The 14,141-nt window shown below is 42.9% G+C and overlaps 1 protein-coding gene across 1 annotated transcript in view; it reads right to left on the bottom strand.

The window, feature by feature from the left end:
• Positions 1–14,141, bottom strand: part of unc5db (unc-5 netrin receptor Db) — a 231,651-nt gene that overhangs the window by 25,644 nt on the left and 191,866 nt on the right. The window contains exons 12-13 of the mRNA XM_079516603.1: positions 12,053–12,224; positions 2,744–2,971 (exon numbers count right to left, since the gene is read on the bottom strand). Coding sequence (XP_079372729.1) covers positions 2,744–2,971; positions 12,053–12,224 — 400 coding nt within the window. The remainder of the gene's footprint in view (positions 1–2,743; positions 2,972–12,052; positions 12,225–14,141) is intronic.

Here is a 14,141-nt window from a genome sequence, read left to right as displayed (position 1 = left end):
TTTCTATTAGCTTAGATTCCCCATTGATGATGTCACTGATGGACCGGTTTCTGAACTGCCCACAGCCCCCCCATGAGACACAGACTGAGGACCAATTATATGAAGATAGGTTGAAAAGTGGTGAAGTGGTCCTTGGTCCTTTCACTCCTTTGTAAGATTAACAATAATCTTACAAATTGAGAATAGTTGATTACTCCACAACTATTGATTGAGTTATTTTCTACGGACGGTACTGAAACTGATGGGGCGGGAGAAGCTGGCTTATGAATGGAAGATAGGTAACCCCTTACTAGTTTGGCAAAATTATTGGTGAGGAAAACTAATGAAAAATGGATACATGTAATTATCTATCTATAAATGCACCACCTCTCTGTCTGTCTGTCTGTCTGTCTGTCTGTCTGTCTGTCTGTCTGTCTGTCTGTCTGTCTGTCTGTCTGTCTGTCTGTCTGTCTGTACTCACGTAACTCGAGAACCGCTAGGCCCACCGACTTCAAATTCGACTCACGCGTTCCACAACCCCACAGGGAGTGCAGTGCCTGGTGACGAGTCAGTCGGACACACGGTTGTCCAGAACCGCCACAAAAGGCTTCTGCTCGGGCTCTGGACAGGGCCCATGCCCATGCTCCATATACTGTATGGAGCTGGCCTGTTCTGACATCACAGCACTCCAGCACTCCATATTTGGGCATGCCTGACACATAACTCTATTAGAGACCTGCGGATGAGCTTTTTTGTCACCCGAATCCACGTGTGCATATTTATAATCCACCCGTTCGTTATACGACCGCATTCATTAATTATTCAAATTTATAAATCGCGGATTGCGAGATTTTGACGCGATTTTGTGCGTTTTAAAAGCTATAATAAGCCTATAGATAGTTGCCATTAATTTAATTCCCGCATTATTTCACCTGCGGTTTATCCAATATTCATTTATAATATATTTGAATGACCCAAATCCACCCTAAACTGCGGTTAACCGCGGCAACCACAGCTAAATCCTCCATCTGCAGGTCTCTTCATATATAGGAATAAAGGGACACAGAGAGACAGACACAGAAATCTCCATATATGGGCATAAACCGGACACAGACAGATGGGTGGAACGGGTACTCTGACACGGGTACTGCATAGCCGGGGGTGGCATGGTTCTCCAACTTCCATCTTTACTGACACGGTTCTCTACAGCCGGGCACCACTCTAGTCTATCTATCTATTCTATCTACAAATGAACCAAGTCTCTGTACGTACGTATGTGTGTACGTCTGTAATCCACGTCTCCAGAACCGCTCACCCCACTGACTTCAAATTCGACACACGTGTTCCACACCCCCACAGGGAGTGAGTGCAGTGCCTGGTGTTGAGTCCGTTGGATAGCCGGTTGTCTATATCTCCATATATGGAGCTGGCCTGTTCTGACATCATTCTGACATCTACATAGACTCCATATTTGGGCATGCCTGACAAAGAACTCCATATATGGGCATAAAAGGACACACACATATTTAACTGGGTGGGGAGTGCATTTCCAACTTGTATCATTCCAAGTCCCAACGGACACCCAAGGGACACCGCTCTAGAGACTCTGGACAGGGCCCCTGCACAGACTCTGGACAGAAATTCCGTGTAGGTGATTTTTTCTAAGTAAAGTGTTGGAGTTTGGGAGCAAAAAATATCACCTGCATGGAATTTCACTTTGCAGATTGAAAGAGGATAATTCAAGCTTTCCTTACAGCTGCAATGTTGGTGAGTTTAACGTTAATTAATACAAGCAGATCCGACTATTCTGTTTGGATGATTGGATGATGAGTTTTGGCTGGTGTTGCAACTCTAGAGTGAACCCATTATAGAAAATCTAGTGTTGCAAATTGTCAGCGTGGATGCAGCCTACATTCAGAGAAAAAGGGTTTAAAGATTCACAGGAAGTGAATGGCACGGAAAAGGAATCTGGAAAAGGGCGGGCAAGGCTGAGGCAAGCGTTGCCTAGAAACCGGACCGCTGCTAAAAAAATAATTTTAGCAAGACCTTTTTATATATCGATATAAAACGCCTTAAAAGTGCCAGGGGGTGGACACCAGTTTTGGTCCTGGGTGCCATGTTCCCATTATAAATAAAAGAAAGAAAATGTAATTCTATTGTGCATTTCATGTGCATGTCATCACCTGCACACCAGATTAGAGGAATTTTCAAAATATGGATAAAAAATATTCTCGGCGGTGGCAATCAGTGCATGGTTAGATTCATCTCGTGATCTCGTCGGTGGCACTTAAACAGTTAAGACGAGTATACTCGTCTAAGGCTCCCGGCGTTTTTATTTGATAAGACAAGTATACTTGTCTTCAGCATTCAATGTGTAATAATAATAATAATAAGGGTGGTAATAATAATAATAATAATAATAATTATTATTATTATTATTCCCACTACCAGAATCAGAATAGGGTCGACGTGGTGTCTGTTTGCTAGGATTGACCTTACCAGCACTCCACTTGCCTCCAAACTTGCCCCAGTCTATAAGTACTCTGCCTTGAGTCTAGGCTTATTGTCCCGCCCTCAATGTCTTCACATTGTACAGTTAATATAAAACGCATTATTCAGGCACTTTTCAGCCACCTCTTTTGCCCATTACGACCACTCTACGCAACATAATCAAACAGTGACGCGCACCTCTGGTCTACAGGCCACAGGTTTCTGCGTTACATCTTTTTTTCCCCCTGTGGCGCTAGAGCTTATCTTACTGTACCTGAAAGGCATGCGGTGTGTCATCCACACAGTAGACCCGGAGGTTGTAGTCCATTGAACTGGCCTCCATACTCCCGAACACAGCTAGCTTCAGCCTCTTGACAGCTGTCTGGGTTAGAGGCTCACCAACTAGGGCATAGGAGCCCGGCTGGTTCAGCAACAGGTGGCAGCACGTTGAGTCCATTAGGCAGTAACAGGAAGTGGACTCCTCCTCCACTGACATCACTTCCTGTAAGAAAGAACACAGATCTGAGATTGGGATGGGACTGTCAGCGAGATGATGTTTACTTTGCATCTGCAATAATTTCTGTGCTCACTACATTTGGCTTGACCGAATATCCTGTAAAATGTATTACCGTACCTCAGAGTTATGTTAAAGATGGAGTGCCGTGATTTTTTTCCACCCTTAAACATGATCATCAGGTGTTATTGTTATATAAGGAGGTATAATTTTTTCAAAAAAGTGTACAGTATTTGTTAAAATTATGGTTTTATGTGGACACACCCACCAGTTCATTAGGTATGCGTGAGCTTAACCTTAGCACCACCCACCTGATCCAGTCCCTCCGCCTCCTCCTTTAAGACCACCCACTTGTCGTAGTCCCCCCCCTCCTTATAAAAGGACAGCCCATGGCTCTGCCCTTTTGTTTACAAAATGACAAATTGGTGTCTGTAATGTAACAAATGTTGTGAATGTTAGAAGTTAACACTTCCCATATTTCTGAGATGTCGGATAAGCATCATTATGCACTTATACTGCCACCATTTATCCATGTATAGGCCTATAATCCACGCATCCATACCATATCAGACCTGTTTTTTCTGATTTGTTTTAATCATTTATTTATTTCCTCCAATTATATTGACCCTATTGTCACAATCAGCTCATCTCATCATCCAATTAAATCATAGTTTAACAGCAGAAACAATTAGATTGATAGATCATTTAGCATGAATAATTTGCCAATATACTGTAGGTTATTAATTTCCTCCAGCTAAGCACCCAGGCATTGAAACTGTCTTGGAGCTCTGCCCTAGGCACATGATGCTCTGGACAGAAGACTCTCCACTCTTCTATTGCTCTGATCAAACTCAATTTACAACATGAATATGCTGTTCCTTCTGACTGCATTGAGTTTCAGCAAAAGCAAAACCTGGGGAGAAACAAGCGGCCAGGTCCACGAAAACAAGTCACAGAAATTGCCTTGAATATTTATGAAAACGTTTCAACAACACCAATCCTTTTAACAACATATTAATCTGAGGGCCCTTCACATGAACCATTGGTCAAGTCAACCACATCTCCCCTGCAAGTTACTTATATGAAAACAAGCCCAAGTCGCTTGTAATAGCCAGACATGGCAACATTGCCTTCCAGCGCGACACAACAGATACTTCTAATTCTTGACTTTACAGCCTTGTATAAGTATTATTAGGACCTACATATTGACTACAACAGCCAACAAGAATGCACACTGTGACACTACACTCTGTATCAAAGCCTGACCACTGTGATTATAAAAGAAACAACCTGAACTGAGAACAGTAAGAGCAACTGGACAGCAGTGGTTTCCTTGATTAATCCTGAGGACCAGACGTGAACATCTACTTGCTTCCAATCTAACGAAAAACAATCTAATGGACGTCTGCTGACTCTGCTCTGCTGTGAACTGGTAATGTGTAATGACTGTTTGAAAATATGTCACACAGTTAGGCACAGAGCAGCAAACTGCTTTGGCAGGCAGCTCCGCCCACAGAGGTTGTCGTATTTAAAAAAATATATAGAGGGGGAGGTGCGTGTGTGCGTGCAATAGTAATACGTCACACTATCAGTGTTTATATCATTGGCCCGTTTGACTGTCAAGGGTTCAGCCTCCAGGAAGAAACCTTAAATACAAAGTTATTACACCATTGCACATAAAAACGACTCCAGGGTGTCTAATGAAGTACTGTCACCTCATAAACACATGAAAAATTGGAAAACTACACAAATTGTGGCACTCCATCTTTAATCTAATTCATTTGTAACTTCAGAAGTTGAAGGGGAATTAAACCCTTGGCAATTGTTTTTAGTTTGCTGCCTTGTAAAAGTTCAAATCTGCAGGAGACAAAAATATGTCGCTAGCAACACAGCCGGAGCTAATGAAATGAATAATAGGTATGTTAGATACCAAAGTGCAAGCATTGACAATATTCATCAGTATTGCACATTTTGTGAGTGGGAAGCACTCTCCCCTTTGTATTTGCTTTCCTTTCTGATAGACAATAGCTAAACTAAAAGGAAGATAGACAATAGTTACATTATAAAAGGGTGTTAGATAACAAAAGGCACTGGTGGGATTTGAAGCACACAACCATCACTGGACAAAACATACAAATGTTATTTTTCAAGCTTATCATGCAGGTTGGAACTGACTGGGAATTAAATGAGCTTGTACACAATGTATCGTGGCCTACTGGGGTATGCAACTTTTAAGACAGCATTACAGAAGTTGAAAACAAAACTAAAACTACATGGATTGTTAGTGGTCTCTTGAGTACACGAAGAAGGAAAAACTCAATTTCCTACATGAGTTATGATGTTAGTGCATACTGCAACACAAAATACTGAAAATAGTCATTATAGATAATAGGCAATGCATTTTATTTATGAAACCACAGCAGCAGGTGGAGAGCACTTCATTATCTCCAACTGCAATGAAGGAATATATCTTTCATGTCCTCTCAAATGCGCCATTTTTTATTCAAAGGAAAAAAGGGACGGTGATAGGAAAACATTACAAGGCGGCAAAAGGGAAATAGAAGCTTTGTTATTTAAATGGAGAGTAATGATGTGCCAAGAGAAGGGAAAGAGCCTGCTAAATTGGACGTGTTTTTATGATTTGAACAAGGCGACTGCATGATTCAGGGTATGCTACAGTACACTAGCTACATTGATGATTTCCCAAAATGCTTTGTTTCGAATTCTCAGGTCGTCAACAGAACACGCAACACACTCAGGAATTTGTAGTCTTATTAGCAAGTGTTAAAGTAAAAGTCTCTTATCACTACCAAAAAGTTATGAACTCCTTACTATTGCTTTTAAAGCTTCAATCTGTAAGTTTCACGTATGTTGACCGCCCTCTTGACAGATAGAGGTAATTGCAACAATGTCTGTACAGCCAGGATGTCAACGAGTACAGTTGGGTGCCACCGATATTGTCCCTTATCATTTGACCCATTTAGGCCTGACCTCAAAATTTAAAAAAATCCTTCTAAATCCTCATAATATAAATATTATAAATATTTTATAATATTTTATAATAAATATTTTCACGATTTTTCAAAAATAGCAGACCTACAAGCTCGTAGCGCGCCACTCGGTGGCGCGCTATGAGCTTGTAGATCTGCTATTTTTCAATAGCTAAATTATAACATAATGTTTAAAACACCAAAAGGGGTTCCCGCCCAAAATGGGTTAACTGTCCTTTTGCGCAGATCACGCAAACCTCAGCAAAAAGAGAAGGACAATATCGATGGCCTCCAACTGTAGGTGTCATACCCAACAACAATTCTATGGAGACCACCTTCAACCACTGCAGATGTTCTAGCTGTTATTGTGCTGATGTACGATACAGTAAAGAATGGTCAAAATAAAAATGTATTCATTAAAATATCTTCAGGATTGTAGCTTTAACATTGGTGAACTATGCGTTGAAAGCTTGTCTACTGTTGATAAATGGCCAAAATATATAGGCTATATTCTTAACCATACACTACACTGACTATTCTTACTAAGTAAGAATGAGAAAGAAATGCATGACAGCTAAATGTTGACTCAAGATAAACTATACTAACATATGGCATACAGCATGTTAAACATTAGTGTTGAATTACTGCATGCAGGATGCTCAACATTAGCGCTAAAATTACAACATACATCACTTTTACGATCAGTAAATGTAACACATCAACTCTTTCCGCTGAGGGCCTTGGTGGCTCCGGCAGCAAGAACACAATCCATGTACAGTTGGAGGCCACCGATATTGTCCTTTTCTTTTTGCTGAGTTTTGCGTGATCTGCGCAAAAGGACAGTTAACCCATTTTGAGCGGGAACCCCTTTTGGTGTTTTAAACATTGTTATAATTTAGCTATTGAAAAATAGCAGATCTACAAGCTCATAGCGCGCCACCGAGTGGCGCGCTACGAGCTTGTAGGTCTGCTATTTTTGAAAAATCGTGAACATATTTATTTCGAAAACTGGAGGATTTAGAAGGATTTTTTAAAATTTTGAGGTCAGGCCTAAATGGGTCAAATGATAAGGGACAATATCGGTGGCACCCAACTGTAACTGCAACGGCCCTAGTTTCATTTCCAGACAGGGACCTGTGTTGCATGTCATCAAACAGGGAACTGTGTTGCATGTCATCCCCGCCTGCTTTCCAACCGGATCACAAAAGAACATGGAGACGTGGCCCATGCGCCTAAACACAGGCAGACGTCTGTCTTGAGTGACAGGCTGACAGCCAGGCAGCGCTGTTAAGAGGCAGGATCGCATTTTAACATGTATTATAGTTATTTTAGTTTGTATTTTAACGCAATTTCCTCATATGAATGGAAACGCCAAAGTGATTTATTGATTTCCTCGTATGAATGGAAGTTGGACCCCAATGGAAACACCAAAGTGATTTATTGGGTTTTACTGTTACATCCTCTTAACAAAAAAAACAAAAAAACAGATACAGAAACAGACAGATAGGCCTATAGATAGATAGATAGATAGATAGATAGATAGATTGATTGATAGATTGATAGATTGATAGATTGATAGATAGTCATAGACATCATGTCACTGAGCTCATATTTGTGTTTCCGTCATGTCATTGTCAATACAAAGAAAAACGACTTCCCCAAATTGCCATTCATACAAGGAAATCGCATTAAAATCCTCTTAACAGCGCTGCCTGTCAGCCTGTGTTTAGGCGCAAGGGCCCCGCCTCCTGGTTCGAAAGCAGGCGTCATCCCCTCCTGTCTGCCGTGGCTTTCCTGTCTCTCTCCATGCACTTTCCTATCTGAATAAATCAACAAAATGCCATATGGCATATATGCCATACTCAATCCCTGGATGTCATCACTCTGACTTAAATGTAGAGGACTGTAAATGTCCCCATGATGTAAAATGTGATGGATCCAAGTTCTGCTGCTGTTTGCTTGTTGACAGATTAGCTAAAATGTGAACATAGTACTCAAGTCAAATTGATTTTCTTTCTAAAGTACTTACAAAAAGGTTTGACACAAAGTGCACAGGTTGATAATACTCCAGAACATTTTAAGGATGTAATTTACTATAGCCTATTCCATTTTAATGAAAGCATGCACTTTCATGTGTGTTTCAAAAGTGTTTCAAAAACCTCTTCACTGTCCTTTGGCAAGATTTCAATGATAAGGCTCATTATTCCCAACCTGAGAATCTTTAAGTATCCCCACTCCTTTTAATATTACAAAGAAATCTCAAAGAGACATGAATCATGTATTTATTCTCATCACCTCCGGTCTCTCTCTCTCTCTCTCTGCCTCATATTTCCTTTCACACGCTTTAAGAAATTTCCATAAGAAATAACACTGAACAGAAACCTCTTCATACACACAGTAGTCAAGCCTTGTGTATTTATACAAGGCAAGACTAGATCCAAAGAAAAGATTTGAGGAAGAAAACGAGGGTAAATTAACTGATCACACGCACGCACACGCACACACACACACACACACAGGTTCTAATGTTGTCTGACCAAACAGGGTGTCAGAAGGAGAGCTTTTCAAAGTGACAGTAATCTGTGACTGAATGACCTCCAGGGGGGAGTCAGCGAGACGCCTAATCTGAGACGCCATGCCGACATCTGACAGAGAGATTATAACGACTGGGACGCAGCAGAGAGAAAGAAGAAAAAGAGAATCACAGACAAGGAGCGAGACAGAGAAAGAGAGAGAGAGAGATAGAGAGAGAGAGAGAGAGCGAGAGAGAGAGAGAGAGAGAGAGAGAGAGACAGAGACAGAGACAGAGAGAGAGAGAGAGAGTTTAATCAAAGACCTCCAACGTTGCATGTCATTGCACCCTCTAGCTTGGATGCGGTGGCAGTGGTGGTGGATGGAGAGGGGTGAAGACAGTGATGCATGCTGGGACAGCTACTCCGTGTCACCTTACAGCCATCTCCATTACTTGTCACAACATTACTTAGGATGAAAGAATGGGGGGGGGGAGATTCTAGGACATGGCCAAATCCAATTGGTCTTCTTTCCTAAATAACAAGGCTCTTCCATGCGCTGACAACTAGCACAACAGCCGGAGGGGTGACAGTAATATTCAGTATTCTGACCCTTGCTCCACTTACCAAAACCTTACGTCAGATGGGAGATTTACAATATTACCGCCTGTACGGAAATCCCTTTTCCTACATTTGTGTCCCCTCTCTCTCTCTTTATTCTTGTCTCCATGCCAATGTCTGTTTGGGGAACAGAGGCAGATAATACAAAGTGACGATGCCAGTAGGGACCTCTGGGTTCGTGGATTAAGCTCTGGGGATGACTACAGCAGCAAATACCTCCTGATAAAAAAAAAAACATACCCACCATTTCCCAGTGAGGAAACATTAAATATAATCTTATACAAACACGCATAGATACATGCAGTGCCAAACCACTCTAAACAACGACATGGAAATACAGTGTGCCACTTTCATTTTACTGCATCCTGACCCCCTGTATACGCTAACAGGCTGTGAAAGGCTTTAGGTACCAGGGCTGTGTGCACCAGCCCTAGCAATCGGAGCAGTGAGCAGGAGTGTGTGTGTGTGTGTGCGTGCGTGCGTGCGTGCGTGCGTGCGTGCGTGCGTGCGTGCGTGCGTGCGTGCGTGCGTGCGTGCGTGCGTGCGTGCGTGCGTGCGTGTGCTCTTGGTGCATGCATGCATGCACCAAGAGACATAATGTAAAGATGTGTGGAGAAGTCCGTACACTGGTCATATTCCTGTGTCTTTTCCCAATATAAATTGTTGCTTTGTAAATTGTAGTAACTGCAATAATTAACTGTAATGATTAATACTGGAAAAGCGCATTAAAACAGACTAACTACCAAGATGTGTGTATTTTTGACAAAAAGACTGATGAGTTTATTTATTTGATATTTTCTTTACTCCATTTGAAAAAGTAATCAGTTTATAAGAAAACATAAAACACGGCCAGTCCAGTGGAAAAAATAAAACGAGCAAACAAACAGATAATGACTCTGAAGCATGTGTATGTGTTGTGCATGTGTGTGTCTGTTTGCTGTGCTTGTATTCCTACATTATGTGTGTGCATATTTCTCTATGCGTGTGTTTGTGTGTGCGCCAACCTCTGTCCATGTGTGTGTGTGTGTGTGTGTGTCTATCCCTGTGCATGTTTGTACTTTATGCAGGTGTGTGTGTGTGTGTGTGTGTGTGTGTGTGTGTGTGTGCATGTGTGCGTGCTTGCGTGCGTGTCTGTCTAAAGTAAGTATCCGTATGACGAGTATACCTGTCATACACCTATACCGAACGCTGGCTCGTCTTAAGGCGTTTGATATCGCTATAACATTGCCTCGCTGTGTTTCTTTTTTTTTTTTTTTTTGAACTTTGTTTTTATTTCAGTTTAGGCAACTTCACAGAATTAAAAGCATACATTTTTCTTACAACTGCTTTTTTTTTTCTTTTTTTACACAACCTCAGCTGTTTCTTTTTTTTAACCGCTCCGGTTGCTATGCATTGTTGCCAGGGCCCCGCCCGCACTGGTGTTTTTTCTCAATAGCCATTAGCCTCTGTTTTAGCCCACGCCTTTGCAGGCTTTTTTCTCCGAAACGAATGCGCTGTCCATGGTGTTGACCAGAACGGCGATGTTCGGAGGTCTTTTCTGATTATCCGGTGAGCGTGATGGGATTGGCGTTTTCTAGAGCAAGGATTGGCCTTATTTTCGGTAGCATTAACGCTAATACTTTAACATTCAAGATGGAAGCCAAAACCGGACACGAGTCATAGTGGAATAGCCTGAAAACACCTGGCACCCAAGCACCACCACTTCTGGCCACTCAATGTGTTAATGTGTCTATCCCTGTATGTGTTTGCGTGCGTGCGTGCGTACGTCACGTGCGTGTGTGCGTGCGTGCGTGTGTGGGCGGGGGAGCACGGAGCAGGCTGTCCAGCAGGGCAGAGTGAGCGTTGTGGTCAGCACAGAGGCCATTTCCATGATTCTTCATCCTGATTGCCTCGTGTCCACAGTCACTGTGGCATGTCCATCCAGACCCGCTGGATCAATACTTCCCATGTCTAACAGGCCCCCCCGTTTCAGCCCACCCCCATCCTCAGCCTGCTGGCCAACTGACTGACGGTTGCTGTGACTCTTCCAGGCTGTTACACGCTATCATTGCTTTTTAATTCTCTGGGAGCAACGTTTGTGTGTGGCCTCTACGACCACAGAGGCACAAGCGACACACACACACACACACACACACACACACACACACACACACACACACACACACATAGGCACCTCCACAAGCACGCACATACGTGCACACGCACACAATCCTCTTACACTACAGAGGCGCAAGCCATGCATACACCCACAACCAAACAGGCACATATACAATTGCATGCACGCACGCACGCACGCACACACACACACACACACAAACATAAAACACCCACACATTCACAGCATCCAATAGTACTTAACAACTTACACACGCACACGTACACAATTCACACAACTCACCCAGTCACATTCCTCAGTGACTGGTGACTTACTGGAGCTATTACCACATAAAGCAAATATATAGAGGCTGGATAAGACCGGGAGGGGCAGAGTCAACAACCCTTGCCACTTTATGTCAAGCAACGCTGCTTTCTTCCCTCCATATACAACCCTATCCCCCACAGCATTCAGCCAACATGACATTTACCCACGAAGAAATGGAGCCATTGGGCAAAGGACAATTGAGGAGAGGAAAACACCATGAATGACCCTGGATTGGAGGGTGAAGACTTGGATTGTGTTTGACAGGCATATGCACGCACGTCCGCCCGCCCGCACGCACGCACGCGCGCGCACGCACGCACGCACGCACGCACGCACGCACGCACGCACGCACGCACGCACGCACGCACGCACGCACGCACGCACGCACGCACGCACGCACGCACACACACACACACACACACACACACACACACACACACACACACACACACACACACACACACACACACACACACACACACACACACACACACACACACACACACACACACACAGCTGTTCTTACCTCCCATTTGCTGTCCTGGGTTTTCCTCTTCAGGTGGACATTCCAGTTGTGGGTGTCCAGCTCTGCACAGTGGGCAATGGTCAGGGCCACAGGGCTCAGGAGGTCCAGGCCTGAGGGCCCGTATGTCACCTCCGGACCCAGGAGGATCTCACCGCTGTCCTCTGACTGAATGCTGCAGATAGAAAGAGTACATACAGTATTTGTTTATATACACTTACGTCTGAAGTAGAGAGAGAAAGTGTTTATCACGAGACTCCTTATTTTACCCCATAGACTTGACCTGTCTAAAGGTTAAAGAATGTTCCAACAGCTAACTATTACTTGGGAGGAATCATTGTTTACTCTGTTGCTACAACATGACACGGTTTGCTTCTCAACAAGCCAGTCAAAGGTGGGGAACAGAAAAATATGTATCTAAAAGTATGTACCACACCTGAGCCCCCAAGTTAAAAAAACAAAGTTGATAAGAACGTTCAGCAATACCAGCAGGTTTTTTTATGGATGTCCACCCTGCTCTGAGGTTGTGGCATATGAAAGTTTAAGCCAGTTAAAATAAAATAAATAAAAGAGGTATTTCCAAACCAAACATCCAGATCACATTCATAATCCAGTGGAGTTTTTCAACATAAAGAGTCAGAACTGCAGGGTCAACGTGGCCACTGTAACTAATATAGCTGCTTTCACTGGAGCGATGCAACAGCCATAAATAGAGGAGAAACATCAATGGACTTTCACTTTGAAAAAAATAAAAATCTTTTGGTGATTTTGAGGTGGAAAGTTCATGCATTGCATGTTCTCCCCATGCCCCCTAGGGCACAAAAAACATGTCAGCCTGGGCACCTGATGGAGGGGAAAGGAACTGGTTGGAATAACGTGTTCCTTCCATGCGTTAAGTCCAACCGGGTAAACTCCCCTCTGTCAGGTGAAAAGAAGCGGCTTGGACTCGTCGTGCATAGAAGGAAGCATGAGGTCACTCTGTTGCTCTCCCCAAGGTGGCAGAGAGAGTCTAGCGCCAGGATTACATTATTAGATAATTGACACTGGGTTGTAAAAATCGTGGGATAAAAAACGTATTAAAAAAAAAGTAATCTCAAGCAAAGAAGAGGTTACCTATTTGGGCTGTATTCTTGAGAACAAACTGATGGGTGAGAAAATGGCATCAAAAGTGATCAAGAAAGTCAATCAAAGAACAAGATTTTTGGGCAGGATTTCCTATTTTGTAAGCAAAGTGCTTTCACAACTCTAGGTGAAGCCCTCATTCAATGCCATTTTGATTATACTTCACCTGTTGGCTCTCCAACATCTCAATGTCCCAAAACAAACTGATACACTACGTCTTGGCCTTAAAGGTATAGCTTTAAGGTATAGCTTTGGGTGGCAAAGCCTTCATCCAATCAGGATGTGAGGGGCCTTCCTCCAATCATGATCGAGTGGGGCGGGCATTGGTGCGCATGCTGTTGGTCTGTTGTACTTCCCCCACTGTAGAGCGTGTGCATGTGCACATCTTGTGTGTAAGATAGTCAAAGAGACAGTGCCCGCAATACCTATCAAACTGCTTCTCCAAAGTGAATGACACCCACAGCCACAACACTATGGAACAGCCAACCATGTTACTACCGGTACACAAATTTAGAACAAACATGGGGAAATTGTCATTCTACTCTGCTACCAAAACGCGGATTTTTTTTTTTCTTTCTTCTTCTTTTTTTATTCAGAAGACCACAACGTGAGATAAATGTAATTCTCCCATCTCTTTTATAGCATTTGTATTTTTATGCTATGTTGATGAATTGAATATAGGACCATATCCATTTTTTTACCTCACGTTTGTAAACTAGACTCAAAGTTTAAAACAGTAATAAAAAATGAATTCCAGGCAGCTGCGGTCCTAAGCCCAGTCTTTAAATTCAAGCAACCCAAGGTTTCCCAGCACCTGCACCAATCATTGCATGACAGTCCTCCTCCTTATAACAAGCTAGTGAGTTATAATAAGACATTGTCCAATTAGCTTCAGACAGAATTCTGGCTGCGGTGCTTAAGAGACTCTAATCTTTGGAACCATATGTATTCTGCGAGAGCTTTCTCTATA

Source organism: Electrona antarctica (assembly GCF_951216825.1).
Source record: "Electrona antarctica genome assembly, chromosome: 12".
NCBI lineage: Eukaryota > Metazoa > Chordata > Actinopteri > Myctophiformes > Myctophidae > Electrona > Electrona antarctica.
Note: the sequence above shows the minus strand (reverse complement) of the source record. Positions and strands in the feature narration are given on the sequence as shown.